The sequence below is a fragment of the Athene cunicularia genome (genome assembly GCF_003259725.1).
Source record: "Athene cunicularia isolate RWA chromosome 1 unlocalized genomic scaffold, athCun1 chr1_part2, whole genome shotgun sequence".
NCBI lineage: Eukaryota > Metazoa > Chordata > Aves > Strigiformes > Strigidae > Athene > Athene cunicularia.
This window is the reverse complement of record NW_020799092.1, coordinates 43,547,983-43,570,614: the sequence shown is the minus strand read 5'-3', so window position 1 is coordinate 43,570,614 and position 22,632 is coordinate 43,547,983. Positions and strand designations below refer to the sequence as shown.

At 38.5% G+C, this 22,632-nt stretch overlaps 1 protein-coding gene across 5 annotated transcripts in view; it reads right to left on the bottom strand.

Moving 5' to 3' along the window:
* PTPRR (protein tyrosine phosphatase, receptor type R) overlaps positions 1-22,632 on the bottom strand; it is a 159,516-nt gene that overhangs the window by 6,633 nt on the left and 130,251 nt on the right. For all 5 annotated transcript variants that reach the window (XM_026867828.1, XM_026867832.1, XM_026867829.1 and 2 more), the window contains 6 exons: positions 22,262-22,346; positions 15,359-15,438; positions 12,931-13,068; positions 6,217-6,327; positions 4,910-5,067; positions 1,080-1,193 (listed from right to left, as the gene is read on the bottom strand). In XM_026867828.1, the coding sequence (XP_026723629.1) occupies positions 1,080-1,193; positions 4,910-5,067; positions 6,217-6,327; positions 12,931-13,068; positions 15,359-15,438; positions 22,262-22,346 (686 nt within the window). The remainder of the gene's footprint in view (positions 1-1,079; positions 1,194-4,909; positions 5,068-6,216; positions 6,328-12,930; positions 13,069-15,358; positions 15,439-22,261; positions 22,347-22,632) is intronic.

Genomic DNA, 22,632 nt, shown 5'->3' with positions numbered 1-22,632 from the left:
GATCCATAAACACGATCAACTATTCTGGTCCTTCTGCAATTCGTGGTTACAATATCTTTCAGAGCTCTTCAGAACACAAAAATCCTGTATTGTGCCTTTGACCTAAGCTCTTTTTCAGCTTTTGCATACTTATGGGTTGTTTCCATTTAAAGAAGAAATGCGTGTCAGAAACAGTCGAGATACTTGGAAGGAGATTGTATGACCTGCTATCTACAGCAGGAGAGGAACAAGACTTCTTTATCTTTGGTGCAACCCTGTTTATTTACTTTACACAAAATCCTCTTTCCCTGAGCGAAATAAGAAAGAAAAATACAACCAAATCAACAGCTTCTATTTAACACAATACCCACATCCTCATTTCCAACACAAATCCCTCTTCAGCCATGGTTTCACAAAACAAAGCACTCTGCAACAATGCTGGCTTACAATGTCCAGCTCCCAAGCCATGAATTCAATCAGGGAACTGGTCTGACTTAAGAAAATTCTGCATCAAATGCCTTGCCATTTTCTTAAACTGGGTGAGTTTGCCAACCCAATTCAGAAGGACTCCCAGCACAGCTGAGGGAATAGCAGTAGCACCAGATTTGGCTCTCTCCACTGCATAAAGAAACTACACACTGAGTGAGCCTGGATGACCCTGTCAATCCAGGCTCAAAGACAATTGTTTGCCTCCAGATTGCCCTGTGTCTCTTGTGTTGTAGTGGGATGTTGCAGACAGCACAAAGCTCCAGGAGGGGAAAAGAGGAGAGCCAAGTGCCCAAAACCTGCAGGTTTGGCATCTCAGGAGAATTTCATTCAGTGGAATCTCACACAGTTTCACCCAGAAAACAAAATTCCTTATTCAGGATCTAAATAAAAATGTTACTTTGAATATTCAGCTAAAGTTGTCATAAGAGTCAGCAAATATGATGGCAGCCATTTCATGTAAAGCAACATTCGACTGTGGAAAGGTTTTCAGGATCATTTTTGAATCATTACTGATCACTACTGAATCATTTCAGTAATAATTTCAGAATAATTTCAGAATCATTGACTGATTTTCAGAATCATTGACTCATTTAGGTTCTTCTGGAACTCACCGATCCACTCGTAGCTGGCAGACAATGCTCAATGCATCTACAACTCCTTCTTCCTTCAACTGCTGACAACCAATGGCTGTGGCAATAAAACATCCAGTTCTTCCTATACCAGCACTGAAAAGAAGGCAAAATTTAATAGGGGAATAGAGTTCACAGACAAAAGGAGTGGAGTGGAAAACACTAAATAGATATGAAAATACTAAAAATATGAAACTTGGAATTGCCAGAACTGGCAGTTCCTGGATGCCTGACTAGCAAGGGTAATGTCTCAGCTCACTTTCTTAGAAAGAAACGAAAGGGTGCACTCCTCCAGCAGTCCAGTTGTTGTGGGTAATTTGTGAGGCTTACACATTTCTAGTTTGCATACAAATGTATGGTAAGAAAAACAATCTTCATTAGCACCACAAAGCCCAAATATTCTTTGTCACAGTCCAAGAATATGATGGAGATACGGCACTGAGATGGGGGAGAAGTGCACCTAAAGGCAAAAGTTGGTGGGGTTTTATATTTGAAGTCCTCAAAGTATACAGGGGTTCTTCTAACTCATACCTCTAACCATGAAGATAAAAAGGACCTAGAACCATGCTGATGAAAGTAACTCCTCCTCCTGTGATTCTGCAGGAGGGAGAAGGATTTGCTGCTGTAGCTCTCTAGGTTTTCTTCATGCCTGCTTGGAAACACCCATTTTGGCATTATTTTTACTCCCTGGGCCTCCAACACTCTTGAGAACCTCTGTCCCACTCTATTTCTTGCTTAAGTAATGTGGAATTCAGTGCAGCTCATCCCAGTCATGCTGCATGGAAGGACAATGTGAGCAAAACAGTTAAAACATGGCATCAGGGGTCCAGATCTCCATGTCTGGCTTTATAGTAAATATGTAACCATTTGGTGCCTTGCTTTCTTCATCTCTGCAATGGGTATGAATGCTACCTGCCTAATAAGAGTACTGCAAGAATTATTTAAATTAATACCAGAAAGAATCCACTGAGTGTCTCAGATAGAAGCTTGATAAATCTGAGTGCAGAGTGTTACCAGGAGTATGTCCACTTGCTATAGCTGAAACAAATCACAATCTACTCACCACAGAATGAAGGATATGAGTGTTTTAGAAACTTAAGAGCCCTTGCATCTGCAAGTGAAAATTTTCAAGAGGACATATATTAAATGTATGGGGATGACAACTATAAGGGAATAATGAGAGGTAAAAGTGGCAGTGTAAGAAAGGATTGCGTGAGATGAAGGTCCTGAGTTGGCTACCTGTCTTCTTGGACAACAATATTTATGGGATAAATGTATCCAAAAGGAGAAGGACATAGTTTATAAAGACAGATTTGGAGAAAGCAATCTAATGCATACTTCCATTCTCTTTCTCAAATATTTTGTAAACATTGAAAGCAGGTCTAACAAGTTTAAACAATTCAGATGTAAGTGAAGTTGGTGATAATGAAGGGTCTTTTTTTTCCCTTTTTTTGGAGTGGATTAAGTGTTCTTGGACAAGTTCTTAATATGTATTAAACAAAGACTACAGTTTTCTAGTGTATTTTCTTTGTCAGCTCAGGTATGCCAGTCCTATCTTATTACATAGCTTTATTTCAGACAGTGCAAGATAAAAATGGCATTGTTCTTCACTTGCCTGACATTTCTTTCCTGGTATATCCAGAAAATATGGAGAACTACTTACTTTGAAGTATTTTCAAGAACCCAAACATGGTGTGTGTGTGTATATATATATATATATATATATATTTCTATCATATATCTATATTTCCCTTCTTTATTACAAGTTTAAGGTGTAGTAGCTCATTCATAATGACTGTGGTCTGTTAATGGGGAGTGTGAAATATTGGACTGGTACGATTTCAGGATTAAGAGATGCAGGCAGTATACTTTCTTAGAACATGTTCATGCACTAGCTGATGAGGAAAGAAAGGCAAAAATTTCCAACAATAACAGTGTCAAGTTTCTGAGATGAAAATTTTATCCCTTATTCTTATTTAAGAAACTCTTACAAGACCCCCGATATGCCAAACTGCTCATTCTTCTGGGAAGTAGAAAATGGCATTGTGGTCCAGATTCTCAGTCAACTTGGTTTCACTGACTAAACGGGGCTAAATTAGTTTTACATTTGCAGAATATACATCTGTGTTTTAATTCTTCCTTATTGATTCAATTTAAATTTAAAAAAAAAATCCCTTTATATTGGAAATCTGTCAATTAAAAATTGTATTTGATCTGAAATCACCTAGTTGACATTAAACCCGGACTTATTTTGATGCACTAACTACACATCCAAAGGACAGATTAAAGATATTTTCCATATTTACCACATGCTTTTGAGGAGTGACATGAGAGGAAACATATATTCTTCCAGTGACTGCCACTATAAAGATTAGTAAGAATTTAATATTTCTTTTGGAAATCTGAGTCCTCAGGGTATGTGTAATCAGATCTGTTGATTTCAAGGACCAAACAAATGTTTAGTCTTTTTTTCTATTCTTCTGCAGAATGGGAACTACTTTGCTAAAAGAGTCAAGTCTTTCTTATACCTTGCATTCTGAATGGGGTCATCACTGAAGTGTGTAAGACAGCACCCTATGCTGATAAGCTACAAGAAGACACTTAGAAAACCCTTTTTTTTTGCACTAGTGCCATAAATTCCCAATATTGAGATATTATTAAAGCATTTCAGCTTCAGATTAAGGATCATTGTCTGAGTGTGCACTGTAACTGTCCCCTGAAAATAACAGAATTGTGCAGTTGTACGAAAGTTCCACGTTTAAAAGTGTGCACGGGGTCTATAAGACCTGGATGACCTCAGCTGCAACTCAGATTAAAAGAGAAGAAACTATCTTACTAGAAAATTGAGGATGAGTGAGTTTACTCATTTTGTAGACCATAGTGTAGTGAGTGTATAGATAGCTGAGTTGTCACTGAAGAACTATGAATTTTAATCACAACTGAGATGATATCTGGGTCTTGAATAAATTCCTGCTCATGATCACAGACCTCACTGTAATATCACTCACCTCAAAAAGGCACTCTGTTCTTCTGAAGACCTTCATTACTGCAGATCCTTACTAGAAAAATGGGACTCTAAATAGATCTGTGGATTGTTTAGGAAAACTACAGTTTTTGATAAAAACAGCTGCATAAAATTTGGGAAAGTTCCTCATTCATCACCTTCCAGTTTTGAAATATGATGGATGGTTCAAATCTGGCCTCCATTTCTCTAAATCTCTGAAATATGGAGTTGAAAAGAAGTGGTTCAAGATTAAAAGTTTTGGTTGGATATACTTCTAGGAAAAAAAAAGTACTATCCCAACAGTAGGTGATGTATCATCACAGTTATGAGACAAAGCAAGTAAGGAAACACTGATTTTAATTTATTTTTTCTATTTTGCTTCACCTACTTATTTTAGTACTGGTATGTTTTAGTCTCCAAATTTGTACTTGATGCCTGTTGTTCAAAACTGACTGGCTTTACAATGTTTTAGCCAACCAGTCACAGGACATTGCACCTGACCTAGGTATGTAATTATGTAACGACTAAAAAGAAAGCAAATCATGACTTAAAAACAGAAGAGAAATAAATTTTCCATCTGGTCTTTCAAAACCAGAGTTCATTAGCAAAGACAGAGAATGGCTCAGGAACGATTTGCTAGCAACAACAAAACTCAAATCCTTAAATACGAACTGAAAATGTCAACTAGAATGAAGAGGATCTGGGGAATTTTCCTCAAACAGGTTCTTTGTTTAGGAGGAGGACTGTTTGATGTGATTTGCTGTGGCCTTGCTTTCATCAGTCATTTGAGAGAAGGATTGCAAATTACCTGCAGTGCACAATGACAGGCCCTCTGCCTGGTGCTTCCACTCTGTCCTCTTCTACATCCAGCATGAGCTGCAGCAGAGGCTGGGCGCTGTCGGGAGTTTTGTGGTCTGGCCAGGATGTGTACCAGTAGTGCTTCACACTTTGGGACTGACTCCCTTGCTGAAAATATCATGCATATTTTATAAGCACAGTTGTCATGGACAATTCTTTTTATTTCTCTCTATGTTATGGTAAAAAGACAATAAAAATGTTAAGAGACATTTAACAACTTTTTTTTTTTAGACTCAGAGGATGCAATTGCAGGGAACATGCATGCTTCCAGGGACCCAGTTGTAAGCAATGTTTGTGCACCTGAAAACTTAGCTTTGTCCATGTGACTATTGACTTGTTGACTGTGGTTTCAGTTGGGAATTGTCAGAGGTCTGTGTTAGATCAGCAATAAGACCTAGAGAAATTAGTTTGATCTGGGCTTCTGAATCTCTAAATTATTATATATTTCCACTAGCTTTTAAGGACATTATGATAAGGGTCTGATACTAAAATTACAGGAGTATTTAAGTTAAAGGTGCAGAAGAACTGCCCTTCTAGATTAATCAAACATTCCAGTGTGTCAAGTTATTCTCTCCAACAGAGGCTGCTACCAATTACTTCAACAGGCAAATGGGCTAAATATGGGCTAGAGTAATTTGTGTTGGATGATGTGACTTCTGCCCACTTCTCACTGCCTGGGCTGAAACACCAAATAAATTTTCCCAGTTCATTATTTATTGTAATGCTCTGTCAGAAGCAGACGATGCAAGCCAATAACATGCAAGTGTAATATGGGGAGTAACTTAGCAGAGGAGCATCTGCTTTATTTTGCACAGTTAATGTTTTCTGAGAACCATGAAAGCATGAAGCTTTCTTTATATACTCCTTATATTTTTAGCTTCTCAAATGGGTTATAGATGCACTCAGCACACAACATGAGTGTATCTTTTTCAGAATGATACCGTGCTAGTTCTTTCATTAACTAAAATCCCTTTACATCAGCTTGGCAATGCTAAAAAGGCCTCAGAGCAAATGTAATTCAAGAGAGTAAAACCTGCACTCTTTTTGAAGCCTTTTTTATTGCCAGAGTGATACAAAGCTGCAATACCATCAGTGTTCCAGTGCTTTGGTCTCAATCATACCTTGCAGCTGGGAGCTTCATAGCTCAGTTACTACTCCTATAAAAATTTATGCCCTTTTAAAAAAACACTCTAACTTAATTTCACATTTAAAAAAATAAAGCATTAGGAAAAATGCTTCTCAGATGAAGATTGTTACCTTTATTGTAAGCTGACGGACAGTATAGTTCTCACATTCTTGCACACTGTTAACAAGTACTTCAACCTTCCCATAGATTCCTCTTTTTTCTGGCCAATAAAGCACGCATTTCTGGAAAGCAAGCATCAGCATCATCAACAAACTGGATCCTGGAGCCATATTCATATCTATTTTTTACAGAGAATGTATTTGTCTGGGAAATTCAGAAGAATTCAACTGAGGTGTTACTCGTGTCAGAAGCATTCCTAAATAAGATATTGCAGGGTTCTTAATGAATCACTTAGGCCTGATTTTCAGGATCTGAGTTTTTCAAATACGGATTTCTGTCACTGAACACTTCGAACAGCTGTTTTTATTCTTAAAAGCTCAATGAAGTTCAGCTAAAGGAATTATTTTCCACATTCAAAATTAAAGATTTTTTTTTCCCTAGAACATTATTTATTTCATAGTATTAAATTCATAAAGTTCACTTTTTCCAAATGGTATTTCCTTCTGAGCAAGAGATTCAGAATTTGTCCTCTTCTCACAAGATTTTTTATCCTCTTTACTCTCTTAAGCCCTGATAGAACAAAGCATGTAAATATGGCCTTAGATCTTACTGAATTCAGTGGGACTTAATGTGCATGTTAAAGTATTTTTCAGAATCTGAGTTGTCTGCTGTATAACTTACTGGAAATTAATGTTAAAGAAATCCATCAGTCTTGCTAGATCTACACAAAATTATTTACAGAGTTCTTAATGAATCAGAAGTGTTATACTATTTCAGCAATGTATCTGACAAGTATCTACTAAAAAGGAGATGAAGAAATAGTATTTACAATATGAATCGTTATTTCCCCCCCTGCAATAGTTTGCTTATCTTCAAGTCAACTGCCACTTCATTTCCATTAAAGTATCTCTATAGTCTACCTGAAAGCAAAAATCCCTCTTCTATAAATACTTCTCTAAAAATAGATGCTTATTACCTGAAGAGTGTAAGGTGTTTGAAAGTCATGTTTTCTGAAATAATGCTGTCCAATCTCACTTGTTCATTAGATAAAAGAAACCCCAATAATTAAAGAAAACTTTATTTTAATATCCAATGCACAGGTGAAAAAAAAAATCACTAAGAGAACAGGCAGTTCTACAATAATAAGAATCACAGAAAGAACTTGTTTGTATTTTCTCACAAACTCTTGCTGAAGAAACTGGTATGTATTTAGACAGTAGCCTAAATTATGCAGCAAAATGAAACAATCCCTTCGATATAATAAATGCCATAAAGAATAACTCCCAGTAAATCCTGCTAAACATGATTCAGAAAAAAATATCAGTGAAATGCAAGGCTTTACCACCAGATGTGATCTTTAAGCTGCTACTCTACTTGATAATCCAATAGCTGCTTGAACCAAATAATCTCTGGTGTACAAATACTTTTCTAAAAATAGATGCTCATTACCTTAATAGTGTAAGGTGTGTGAAAGCCACATTTTCTGAAATAGTGCTGACCAATCTGACTGGTTTCGTTCAAATCCTGTCTTTTGCAGAATTACTTGAGCATCCTAAATTTGCTGTCTCCCCGAAGACATCAAGAATGGCAATAAAATACTCAGAAATCTGTACAAAAAAAAGTTTCCACAAGTACCACAGTCTCCCCATGTGACACATATAGCTACTATCATCTGCCAGATCTACAATTCATGCCCCTCCCTGGGAGTGTAGTTTTCAGTGCTAATATGGGAAAAAGAAAAGTCTAAATACACAGTTGTACCCTGACAATCAACAATAGTTGAGTCAACCCCTGAGACTTCTTGATAAATGTGAGCATGCAACGCTCACTACAAAGCCTTCAGGCACTCCAGAAGAGTGTTTTTCTTGACTCTTTCCCAGAACTGGAATTGGCAGCTTGTGCTGGGTGGACAATAAAATGGGGCTGTTCATTAAAACAACTTTCAATTAATGGTCCGTCTACATTTAGTGAGATACAATGGATTATTTTTAACAGTGTCCGTGCATCTTTTAAAAAATGTCATTTGTTACTGATTTTAAAAATAGCCTTAAAAATAGAGCTGAGATCAGCTGGTCTAGGCACTTCTAAGACAGATATTTGGGGGAATCAACATGCTTTTGAAAGTTAATTGTAAAAAAGGGATAAAGATGGGAGGGATAAAGATACCAGACATACAGAAAATAGTACATAAAATCCCAGGAGCATAGTCAAGAAAGAGTAAATTGCCTCAAGCTATTACTTGAACCTAAAAGAAAATTCTTCTGGTCTGAAGTAGGTATATTTTAAACCTGTTCAAAAGCCAAACACAGAAAGCTGATCTCTGGCCTCATGTCTGTTACCAGTAAAAGGTTATCGCATATAGTAGGTATTAGGAAAAAGGAATAATTCACTTGTTCTTAGCATCGCATAGTCCTCAATCTCCACTTTTTGCACTGGTCCTGATTCTGTTTCTTGCTTTTATTTCAGGCCAGATAGTTGCCCTTTCACAACATTCACCTATTACAGCACTTTCTAAAAAAGTCACATATTTTGTGAGCTTGACGTTGAATGTACAATCTCCTATGTATTTAGCAAACATATAACAGCTATGAGAAGGATTTTTTAAAAGATGCTTAAGCTCAAAAAAAAAAAAAGAAGAAAAAAGAAATCCTAACCAAGTTCCATGGCAGACAAATGCCTGGGATGACTCTTACTTACACGTGGAAAATCTCATCTTCCTGCCATCTTTCAAATTCCTCCCTCAGATTCATTTCTATTGGCTAGGTTTTTGCTAGTAAATGATTACTTATTTCTGATCTGGTGCCTGACCTTTTATTTATTTTTTTTTTAAATCCAACATTTCCTGACCTGAACAGGAAGTTTATATAAGAAACAGCATCTTACATGACCTTTAATTGATTTCAGCCTCTGTCCTTCCCCCTGTGACAGGGCTGTGGGCTTACGCTCCCTCCATTCCCTGCCCTGTCTTCTTGCGCACCCCATCCCACACCTGCCCGGTGCCAGACTTCATGTGACTGCTCCTGAAGTGCTCCTGTTGCATCCTGGTCCCCCAGTTCTGCTGAATGGAGGAAGCTCTCCCAGCTGATGTGTTATTTACCTGCTTTACTTTCCCTGGATTTGGAACCCGAACAAAATTAGTTTAACAATTCTCAAATATGTGTGAAGTTGCTTTACTTCGGCTCCACTTCTTGTTTATTTTTCCCTATAGCTATGCAACAAATGTACACATTAAATGTCCCAATAACCAGGCCAACACACAACAGTAATGAATAATTACAACAAAGCTTCAGTTCCAGAATCCCTTTTTACTCCTGCCCTCTATTTACTGTCACTACTAAATCAAGTATGAGAGGTATACTTTAAGAGGGCTTGCAGGATTCGACTTCATATACTAAAATCCTTAAAGTTAGGACCAAATCTTCTTAAGTTTTTCCAAAACCTAAGACATATCTGTGATGCCAATACTCAACTAATAAGTAATCTTCAAAGAGGCTTATGTGAATTCTGTAAAAGGCAGGATTTCCAAATTCCAAAATCTACTTTGCTATGTGTAGATAAATGCTCCTATAGACCAACTGAGGGAAAAAATATTAGATGAAAAATAATATGAGCTTTAAACAGTGAGTTAACAAGATTGTCCTACATAATTACTGACAGCAAGATTTATATTATCTGAGTAAACTTGTGTAATTTAATGCATCTGTCAGTATTCGTCCTTTCTTCTTGCAAAATGTTGCACAGTATTCTTTATTTATGCTTCCCAAAATATGTTTCCTGGTTAACAGGTAATGTTGCTAGTAAGTTCTGAAGGCAAACTAGATGCATATTATCTATGAAGAGCACAGCACAACTACAAAACCAGCTGATACAACAGAAGTCTATTAACTTCCCTATAAAATTATATGTCTATATGATTATTACTCTCCACTTCTTTGTCTAATTTCCACTGCTCAGTTGTCTTGACTAAAATCAGTAATATATATGAAATTTGTATGTGCCTCATGGATAAAGCTTTGTAATATCGCGTCCTAAAATACTACTACAGAATTAGAGACGGTCATCTCCAGCAGGTTATTTATCTCATTCTCTTAGAGTGGGATGGATCAGCCTCTGGAGGTGACTACTGCTCTTCAGTGACCCCGGAGGGTACCTCAATATAGTGATGAGATGTGTTGTCCCTCATATTAACCCTAAAATTACAGCCTAGAATTCCAAGTTTCTCATTATTTATTCAGGCGGAAGCTCCTTTGCTGTGGACTTTCCTTGCACAGACAGATTTCCAATCTGTTCAGACATTGTGTAGTTTTGAGGACAGGTGTTACAGATTCTGTTAAAAATACTCACAACACCAATAGTTCCTTCAGCATTATTCTTGCTTACAAATCAAGCTCCTTTTACTTATCAGACTTCAAAATGAAGAAGAAAATCCAATAATTTAATGCTCCATTTTTTTTCATACAGCTAAAATGAGTGTTTTTCTCAGCACTCTACTTTTATATTGTATTTTCACCCGTCTTGCAAAAACTGTTACTGCAGTCTTAACCATTTTTTTCATCTCATGGAAGGAAGTAACTAAAGAAACCTTTGTTTATAATAATTTCACACAATTCCTATTGTTATTACAAATTCATCATATCAGTATATTGAACTAGGACACTAATGTCCAAATAATTTTACATATGCTAAATGAGATTAAGGTTTTTCATGTGTCTTCCATTTGAGATCTTCCTCACTATACATTACTTTACACATTATAGTGCATTATAGCTCAAATGGAGGATGACTGATGTTATACCAACTGAGGAATGAGGCCTCTACCTAAGAGTCAGGTATGGGGGCTTATTTTTGCAGGAGTGGATGTGGATGAGTGGCTGAATATGCTTTCAAATATGAAGGTATTTGTACGTGTGCAGATGTACCTCCCTGTAAATGATGGAAATAGACCACAGAGAAGAAAAAATACCAACTGCTATTGTGCTAAATAACATCTGCTCTTCCCTTCTCGACAGGGAGCAAACACTTCAACAGTGATGTTAATATGCTGAGCGTAGCCACTAGCTAGGCTGTTTTCAATAGCAAGGAAGGTTTCAGGAGGAACTCTCTAATGGTGGGAGAGTTCCTCAGGTTTCTAGATGGGGCAGGACAGCTTGTGCAAACACAGCCTCTCTATATAGCCTGGGAACGATGTGAGATTCCACCCTCCCCTTTTTATTAGGAGGAAATTACCACTGCCAGGCCACAACAATGCAGATAAACACCAGTGCCTAGAGCCTGAATAACTCAGGTAAACACAGAGCTTCCTGACATGTGGAAACCACTGGACACTTCTTTCAAGTCATTCTTCTTACACAGTGTCAGATGTAAGTGTTTAAACAGTCAGCATTTCCTCAGTGAAATACTCTTTTGGCCAGTTAGGCTGGGGTAAGTTTTCTACATTTTCAGGAGTAGTCTTCTTCACGTAGGTTTCTGCTAACTTGTTTGAACAGTCTAGTGTAAAATGGCACCTGGTTTGGAAATACGTCTTGGGATATTTCACAGGACCAACCTACTTTTTACATACAGCTTTCTTATAATCCACTGGCTTTTAAGTTCATGTTAGAAGCCCAAACTCATGACTGCCAAGCAGCAGTCAAGGGCAGAAGAAAGAAGACTATGTCTACTGAGTCCACATTTTAAATGGAACAGTGAGTCTGAGCCCTGGGAATGCACTAAGGATCATGGTCCCTTGATCACTCAGACTGGGAACTTTGCCTGAATAAACTCTGTTTCTTTATCATCACATGCATCTGAGTTAGAAGAGCAGGGGTGCGAGTGAAGCAGGGGCAATATGGCCCTGGTGCTTACCTGGCAAGGTGCTGAGACTTGGTTGAGGCACCTACCTGGAGTTTGGAATTGCTTCCAAGTCTAGCAGTTTGGACTCAAGAAAAACTCCTTTATGTCTGTCTGTCTTTTCCACAAGCCCTGTAAACCACTTCTTTAGCATTCAGTCTTCCAGAACAGAGCTTTGTGCTGGCCCTCAGCATGGGAGAGTGATTTTTGTTCCTAATGTCTGGCAGTCACAAATATGGACTCTGGCAATATCAAGGAAAGCCTTGCTATAATTTACATGAATACTAAATAAAGTTATTAAAGATGTAGTTGGGAGTTAATCCAAAAGTCCCAGAATGTATTACAGGCAGTTAGATGGCCATTAGCAATTAAAATGCAATTGCCATCTCTACTTGGTACTAAGGTAAAGAGCCATGTGTTTTCATCCTGGCTAAGTCCCTCCATGGTACTGGCATTTGGGAGCCCAAACTGTATTTCTGGGGTGGTCCAGAAGATTTGTAGTATCTGGAATGGATTCAAATCTGCCATTATAGCAAAGTGCAAACTTCAACCATGTCAGGGAACCTCTAATCATAACACTAACCATGTATTCTTTATATACCAGAAACTAACAAGAAGTACAGTGGTGACCAAATGAAGTATTTCTTAAAAAATTGTGAACCCAACAGCACATATCTAGAAAATGGAATTATTTTTTGTCTTTTTTAAATACATCTCTTACGATTGCTACGCAATTGCAGTTGGTGTATTTGGCTACCGCAACATTACTTTTCAGATTTCCCATTACCTGAGTATTTAAGAGCTGGTTATCTGCTAGCTTCCTTCCATATCTGCTGAGGTTATTTCTACGGTACACAGCCATAGAAATAATTTCTCACTTTGGCTAGTTGTCATACCTCATTTTTTTCTTTCAGCTTTGTGATCATAACAATGACAGGGCTGTCTTCTTGCCAAACCATCTGCCAGAAATCATTCACGGTATTAATCATGGGTCCCTGAGTTGCAATGAAAGCCTTCTCTTTACCTCCATATCCCTGGTTTAGAAACAGACACAAAAGCATTTACTTTATATTCATGTGGTCAATCAAAATTACATGTGAACATACTAAAAGAGCAGAAAAAGGAATCTGAAATTAAAAAAAACAAAACAAACACAACAGTATTTGTACTGAAAGCAGTTATGACTAACAATAGAGTAGATCAGAAATTTTTCAGTAGAACAGTTTTTCCTCTGGAAACTACTGATTCAATGGACCAAAAACGTCCTGAGAATACATCAATCCCTCTCAGATTTCCCTGCTTCCTTGGCTTCTTCTAGCTTACTCTGTTCTCTAAATTGTTGGGGCTTTCCATCATCCAGTGGTAACTTAATCCATGATTTATACTGCTGCAGTGTTTACAAGATAGTTTACAGTCAACAAGCCACAGAAAAAAAAAAAAAAAAAAAAAAAAAAAAAAAAAAAGAGAATTATACAACTGGTTTCTACAAAGATTCACAACAGGAAAAAGATTTAAAAATACATGAATGCTTGTGGAGTCAAAGACTATGCATCTTTGCTAAGGGAGTAGTGTCTTTATAAGACCTTAAAGGAGGGACAGCATATCCGCATAGGCAGCCCCAAGTAACACAAGTGTAAGGAGGCCAAAGAAAGGTCAGGCAAACAGTGGGGAAGCAGAGGAAAGGGAAAGGCAGGAAGAAATAGGAAAAACAAGAGATTGCCTCCTTATCTTTCAGGTGAGAAGGAGAACTTATGAGTTTGTGCAGTGATACGGTACCCAACAGTAATGCAGATCAGGAGAGCCTGGCAATGTCTGAAGGGGTTGAGTGAATGAAAAATGGCTGGAGGTGGTACGGCAGCCTCTGGCCATGGGTCTTCCTTTTGGATGCCTTTCTCCCTGACAACTGTTACTCATTGTGTGAACCAAGGGGATAGATCCTCAGCTGTAATAAACAGTTCTCCTACTTACCAATCTGCCTGAACATACTTTGTCCAGGACAGGTCTGTCAGGATTGCAGCAAACCTAATGATACTGCACACATGGATGGAAATTTTATTTCATCATTGAGTTGCATTTTTTCTGCAGTTGCTGACAGGTTAACCACCGTTAGCAGCTGGAGAAATCACAATATGTTGGCCTGAATGGTGGTGGCATGGGGAAAAGGGAGACCTCAGAGGACTCAAAGCATGGCCTGGCTGATGGAAAAGTTGGTCTCCAAAGAGAACTGCTCTGCTTAGTTACAGGATGATGTCTTTCATACAAAACACTGAAAGTACAGGATGTAAAGTGAGGCAGGGTAAGGGGCATGGGGGATGCGTAAGTATATATTTGTGTACTGTTATTTAAATAAGCAACATTATAGAGCTCTGGGGCCAAATTTCAGTTACACTATTACATTTATTCCAGCTGAGGAGATGTTGGGGGATATGGTGTAGGAGAGAACTTTGTAGAGCAGGGCTGATGGTTGGACTCGATGATCCCAAGGGTCTTTTCCAACCTGAATTGTTCTGTGATTTAATTTTGCAAGTAGTGGACTACACTCCTAAAACACGACTGAAGTAGTTTCTTAGTAGTCTATTCAGCATACACTGTGCCACAAGTTCAAGAAGACTCTCTGTGTGTGTGATCAAGGATTGTAACACCACTGACACTTAGAAATAATGCCTTCCCACATGATTTATTCTGGTAAAGTCTTTGTATCATGTAACCATTCAATACAGGGAGTAAAATGTGAATGAATGCCTATGCTGGTGCACATGTGTATATTTAACACATCTGTTTATGATCCTTTTCACAAACTTGTTACAGTATTGATTTAATTACTTAATTGATGATTTTAGGACTATCAATTGATATAGCTATATATGAAAAATACCCCACATCACCACTGAACTTGGTGGTGGGTGACATGACTGCAATGTGCAACCATACAGTTTATATTGCTGTTGACTCTGATCTTCTCTTTACCAAAATACCAGTACTTCTGTCACTGTTAAAAGGTAACCCTATTTTCCTTACTATAAGTCAATAGGACATTAAATGGTAAATACTGAAGTAAACAAATAGTAATGGATGTGTTTCTTAATGTTTTTTATAAACTATTTGATAAATTGTTTTCTTACTGAAACCATTTTAGTACATTAATGGCTCTGTGGTCTTTGTTACAAACAGCTCATGAAACTATTTCTATCACATCAATGTAGACAAAAAGATGATGAATTATCAGTGAATAGGAATAAAATGAATGGCACCTTGGCAAACAGCTATTCATGTGAAAAATCAAATATTGTCTCAAAAGCACATGAAGAGTGTATATTTACTTACCCTAATGTAGTTAGCATTTATGTAGGTACTCAAGGAGTCAGATGGATTTTTTGGTTTCAAATACACTCTGCTTAGAGGATCTGAGAGCACAAGGAAGATGGAAATTGAAAAGAAAACCCATAATTAGAAGATTTCTATAAAGAATCAAAGGCTTGTTGAAGAAAATAATCTACTGTTATTCAGGTTTGTCAAACACTAAAGCATTAGGCATCAAATTCTTCCCTCTGCAAAAGATCATCATGTGTAACTAAGGTACACCTATACTGCACAATGCTGGACTGGGTAGAAGTATCTCGACAAGCTGTGGGCACTGAAGCAACACTATCAGGTCCAGGCAATGTTCAGCAAGGTCTAGTCTGCCTGTGTTGAGTATCAAGCCGACCTGCCTAGACTGTCTCTGAAACCTGTGTCATATCATTGTACAATGTCAGATAATTACACTGTCCTTTGGATTCAACTTTGATATCTTTGCCTGAAGCTGTACTGTTCCAATGACTACAGTTGGATTTAAATAAAGGAAAGCTCCCTCTACCTGGGATGAAATCAGCTATATGCCCTTTATACCAATTCAAGTTCACTGTTAAGGGGCTCAACTATGTAATCCATATGCTTCCCTTCAGTCCTGTGTTCTCATCTGACACAATTTGTGACCACTTGTGTACTAGACTGGAGACATAGTGCCAAAATACAGGAACATCTTCCTTAACACTCTTCTTTCCTTCGTTGTCTTGGATGATCTAGAATAGAGTGGAAGCCAGAAGTGTTGAGCTGGGGGTTACTGAATTCCTCCTGCAAAGGAAGTTTCTGCTTGCTTATTTGTGATGATGTGATCCCCCATGTATTACCCTTTTAGAATTAAAGCCAGTAAATCCTCAGTTACACAGCGTAACAGAAAGGGATGAGGAGAAGGGGACTGAGGTGCCTATGTTGTGACTGTCTAGGGCACATTTTGACTTTCTTCACACCTTTTCTGAAAAAATATTTTACTGTTAACAAAATGATATGGAAATATTTCTGTACTGAAAAAGAAATTATCTTTTGGCAATTTGCTTAAATAATTAATTAGAATCAGAGCTTTTTGACAGTATACAGACAACTATTTATTTGGAAATAGTCTTTATAGCTGCTCTGACAAGTACAGTCTAGGCAATGTGTTCGAAGATACATACGTGGATGCTGAACTGGAGAGTGGTAAGAAAACACTATTTATTATGTTGCCCTGCTGTTTGCACGAGAAATATATAATTGATGTACATCTGCTGTAGCAAAATGCGGTATTTTCAGAGTTGCTTTTGGATTTCTTTTGTGACTTTTCATCCTGTTCCTAAGAACAAGATGAAACCTTTGCAAATGAAAGGAAGAGGAGGGATGATCCCAAACATACTTTATGTCCTTTTCCCACTGGAGGTCACAGGAGTGACTTGGACAGGAGTGGAGCCTTTGCAAGACCCAGGCCGGTGTTCTGAAAGTAAGTTTCTTAAAATGTGCAAATGACTTCTAGTTCAAAGTCTGGTCATGGAAGTCTTGTCCTCTGCGTTAACAGCACAACATGAACCCCAGTTAGCTTGTGTTAAAATCTCTTTGTACTAGCTTTCCCAGCTTTTTCACTTAGAGCTTTTTTTTCCCCTTAACAATATGAGGACAGGAAACCTCTCATTCCTTTTCAGCACACAGTGATTATTAGCCATTTCCACAAATGCCTCAGGCTACGTGGCCTTGAAAAAACACCCGCTTCCTCTAGCTCACACAATGCCTCTGATGCTGGTGTAGCTTGACCCCTACCTTAAAAAACCTCTGCCAAGCAGACTCAACATCCAGTTTAATTACCATGTCTTGAGATTAATATCTGTTAGTAAGTGGCAGCTGAATCAGTTTCTAAGACCTCCTTCCAATTCCAATCTATGAAATGAACACTGCTTCAGAATGGGAATCTTTTATAAATTAACAGTCCTGATCAGTTATGAAATAGGTAAGTGCTGTAAACTCAGCTCTGAAATGAGGAAAACCCAAGTACCGCTAAAGATCCATAGCCACTAAGGAATCATCAGACACAAATGGAAGCAATTAGCTTCCTCCTGAATGACAAGTATCTTGGAGGTAATAATCTTTTCCTCAAGGATGGAAAAGTCTGAGAGTATGAAGCTACAGCAGAAAGACACAGATGGTAGCTGCAAGGCTGAATTCATCAATGTTTGTAAAGCATCTTGTAATGCAGCAGAGCTGTTAAGCACTTACAAGTACTAATAAAAAATGTCTCCTACAAAATTTCTGCTGTTTTGTTCCATGTATCTAGGAAGTCTGGAATAGCTCTCTCATTTGAGTAGAAAAAGCTTCCTCTAACTACATCTTCAACAAATTAATACTGGCCTGAATTTACCAGGCTGGAGGAATAGGAGGATGTTAAAGGGGCTGTAGCTTGCCCCCATGAGGCTCCCCAGTGCAGGGAACAAGCTGGGCTATCTGGTGGCACTGTTTGACAGCCTCCCCCACTGGCATCCATACTGGAGTTCATCCATTCCATGAACACCACTGTCATAAAGACTCAGGTCTTTGTCCCTGTATTTGTTGCACAGTGGGAATGATGTGCTGTGGTCGTTTTTTCTTCTTCCACTTCGACTGCTACTGTGTTCTGAATTCTTTAGGGCATGGGTATGTTCACATTTGTATCACTTCCAAGATAAGTCATTTGCCATTCCTAGTCCAGTCCTAGCTGTTTTACCAGCAGTAGGACTGAAATACTGTAAGAAGGACTGTCCTTAAGGTATTTCTGTTTTGTGAGCAGGAAAGGAAGATCAAAATTTTGTGAAGCAGTGTGAATGCTCTCACACTTGCAGCCCAAAAGATCATGAATCTTTCAGATATTGAAACATTTTGAAATCCATCAACCCCTATCTTGCCTGCTTTTGCTTGCAGTATATAAATGAATTCTGGATACTGGTATTATTCCGTAAACACTGTAACACAGAACAGGGAAGAATCATACCAGACTGCATTCCCAGTCTCTGCCAGGTGGGAGAACAGGCTATTAGACTTGCAAATAATACAACTGCCTCAAAATACCTCCAGTATAAAACACCTGTAAACTATGCATCAATTTTTAATCTCACTTGAATAATATCCTGGCACTTCCAATATAATCCAGGATTTTCAATGGAAAATTTAACAGATTTATCACAGTGAGTGCTTCTGCATTTTAAAACACACTTTAGCAAGTTACAAAATAAAGTTACATTCATGCAAAGGCAATCTTTCTTACCTACTGAAAATAAGGTTTGTCTAATATCCATTTACATTTTTAACTATACAGTCTAACATATATCAATTATTATAATACACCAATAATTCTAATACATTATAGATGATACTGGTGACCCCAACTAGGACACATTTTGTTGACTCACATGGATATACAAAAATGCTTTAATGAATCCATGTTGACTTCCAACAGTTTATCATCTCCTTCTGCTTTGTAAATATGCTTTTTCTTTAGTCTTTGAAAGCCTGCTGGTGACCCCATTGCCTTCATTAGGAAGCAGGACTGCAGTAAACATGACTGTAGTCAGGACTGTAGCACAAGGGGGCTTGAAATTCTGAACATGAAGAGAACAGTTCTCTAGCATCTGTCTATAAGCTTGCATAATATAGTGCTTTGTTCATACCACTTAAATTTAACTTTCCCCTACGTTTAGCTGGAGTACCAGAGACAGTTTTAGCACAAGCACTTCAAATAATAGCTTGTGGATTTGTGGGTGTGACCTGCCAAGTGCTTTCTTACCTTCATGTTACTGTGAATCTGCTGTTCTGCTGCCATTGTTTTCATGTAGACTTTTGCCCTGAGGGCAGTCTTCAGAAAGGGTTAAGGAATGACACCCAGGTACCCTGGATGTGTTGCACACATGAAGATACCCAGAGAATAGTGTTAAGCCACTTGGTCCTTTGTAAGCAAGAGCCCATGCATGGGCTGAAGCACCATGGAAATTCTGCTTCTGGTTTGATGTGGAAAAGTGAGATAGGGAAAAAGATAGAGGGCTTTGGAGCCGAGGTCCTGATTCGGAGACATGTAGCATGGCCTGTAGGATACAAGCAGGCAAAGGTGAAGATGTGGAGTAAAAGGATGAAGAGGGAGCAGCAGGGCTGATGTTTTGCCACAAGGATGTGACTGTGGTGAGAGATTAGGAAATCTGTACGCAGGACTGGGAACCTGCTCAGAGGGAGTGAGAAATGTTACAGGTGGATGGCAGAGGGAATGCAGCTGAAGATCTGGAATGGGATTTCACAGGACCTATGGCTGGGGTCACAGTTGGGAGGAAAGATGGAGAAACTGACTTTAAGGAACTGTTTAGCCACTTGCCTCTAATCCCACACTGTTCCCTTGTTAGTTGTATCAGTGTATTATTATAAAGCAAATAACACTTATAAACTTAAAGGGGCATACTAGTATTTGGATAAGAGCGTTGACTATGTTATATTGCAACTGAAACATCTTTCATAGAAACATAACATTTCCTGCACTCTATTGTTTTCCATATAGAATAATTTTCATTAGGTGCTAATTTTATTTCACATGAGCGTGTCTCACTGGGTAGCGTCTATTAACATGAACCTGTCCTCATGCACTCTGTCAGAATTATCTCTTAGAAAATCAGAACATCCTCCAGTGCAGAGGGTGGAGATGGCAGGAGAGGCCATTTTTAGGAGATAATAAAATAAAGCTCAAACGTCATTTGTCACCACAGGTGCCCCAATACAGGAGACGCACCCAGAGCTGGGAATGGAAAAGCTGATGTGGATGTACGAAGCAGCGGGTTGATATAATCTGAGCAGGAAACCAGGAAAGCTGTTCTATTTAATCACTCAAATCGTTTCCAAACCCTCTCAGACTGGGTGTGGGGTGTGTGAGTATTTATTATGACCATGTGCCTCAATCCTCAGAATATCTTCTTTGAAAAAGCCTGGTGCTAACACAAAACAGACCTTTTGATTCCTGTCAAGGACAGTTACAAAGTGCCTGTCAGTGAGTAGCTGTGGTGTATACTGGCAGTGTGCTTGGACTGAAAATGTGCTGTGGAGTTAGCGGCACATCCTGGCTAACTGGAGGTGAAAACACAAAGGCATGATGGGTTCTCAAAGCTCATCAGCATCAAACATGGCCCAGCTGTTGTGTCCCAATTCAAAACACATGCTGCAGTGAAGTGGGACTCATCACATTTGCAAGGTGTTGCTGAAGGCAAAGCTGATGGTGGCTGGGGCAGCTGGGATGTGAGATGCTATGAGAAGGGAGAACTCCTTCCAAAAATCTGCCTGTCAGGCAGAGGGAGGCTTGTCGATATCCTGGCTCTGCTGCAGCTGATGGCAAAAGTCCTGCTGTCGCCAAAGGGGTCAGGATTTCCCCCTCCGTGTACATCCTATTGATGCTGGGCCAGACCCTAAGGGACACTGAATTTTCTGATTACTTGGTATATAACTTACATTCAGTTACTTACTTTCTTTAATTCCCTTCAACATTCCTCGGCTGCACTCAGATGCACACAGTTATCGTTTGCAATAGATTAACTAACTTTGAAGAAAATGGAAGTTTTACTGAGGGCTGAAGGGAAGCAAGGAATCCACAAAACGAGTTTCTTTCCCAGCTAAGTATCACATTTCTGAGACTAATCTAATGGCTGAAGACCATCAGTTTTCACCGATTTGACTGCAAGGCCTTTGTATGATGTGAAGAAATTACAATGCATTCAGGCTCACTGAGAGAAATCTTGTAATTTAAAGTGTATGAATTTGCATGACTAACATCTAACATAGGCCTACAAGGACATTATAGAGATGATGAGAAAACAAATTTCTAGTTGATAGGATATGATGTAATTTTTAAAGTACTCTTCATTCCAAAAACCTAGCAAACCTAGCAAAGGGATGTGTTTACATTTTTCTGTGGGAGCGTCCTCCAACATTCTGAATCACTGAACTTTTCCACTTTGGTGATGTCAAAATTTATAAAAACTCAACTATTCATGTTTATATTTAGTCCAGTGTTAAAACTTCTGCAACCTATTTTGAAACTGAACAAAACAAAACGATTAATAAAGGAGAAATGGAACATCTCATTATCCACCAACAAATGTTATGAAAATAGTTGAATTTCAGAGAAATACGTGTTCTGAAGGAAAACTATTCCACTGAAAAGTTTTTAGTCATCTCTAATTATAAAAAAAGCACTTGTTACTTGATCAGAAATAAAGAATTTGGGCCAATGAAAATCCAGCAGCAGTATAGCAAAGCAGTGATAAGTTTACAGCAATGATGAGGCAGCACTGTATGAGAGTGGTTTACTTACTAATGTAGATTTCTACAAAGCCAACTGGTGCATGGAGAAGAGAAAAAAAGAAAAAACACCAGAGGACTTATAAAGAAGGAAGTCCAGTGCAAGAAAGGATAGGATGCCCTTGCTTTTTTTTAGTCTGAGCAGCCTAGTATTGAATAGGATCCCAAGTAGCCTGACCCAGCCAGAGGGCATTCAGTGACTGCAAGATGGTGTGGGCTTTAATGGAGACAAAAGTATTGGTCCTCATATCCTCCAGATCAGGGGAGCTACTGCAAGGCATGGCAGACCTCTCTCTACTCATCTGCCTGAGCTGTCCTCCAAAGAAAATCAGCATGTACACAGGCTGCATTTCAGTATCTGTTTGGGATGCTGCCAAAGTGTGTACTTACTAAGGCATCCAGCCAGAGTTCTGCATTTGCCAGTCCTACAGCACTGGGCTTTTGTTATCTTTCTACATGGACTATAAATACACTTATGAATAGGTACACAATGATCAAAGATAAAGAGAGCTAGATTTTCACAGCAATGCATTCTTAAAGCAGGATTAAATGTCATAGTAGGAAACCATGGGCTAACTCACTTACTTGGCAAAATTGTTTTATAGCGGTTTTTAGTTCCATGACTCGGGATGTCAATTTCTTTGGGATCCACAAAATTCATTGGTATTTCCTATAAAAAATAAATTAAATCAGATTGGTGTTTCCAACGGAGCCATGCAGGAAATTATCACCAGAAGACCATCTGCTGTTACACAACTGTCTTTTGACATCAAAGTTATTAAGAAAAAAAGTGGTTCTCACCTCAAGCCTGTCAACACCCTTCCTTTAATAAACACAGGGAGTTGCATATTGAAGGGGTGACTTCCAAGGAACACTTCTGATAAATTATTAAAAGCAAGGTTTTTACAGGATTAAGAGAGAGGTTAAAATGCACAACAGTTCTAGAAAAGTGGAGT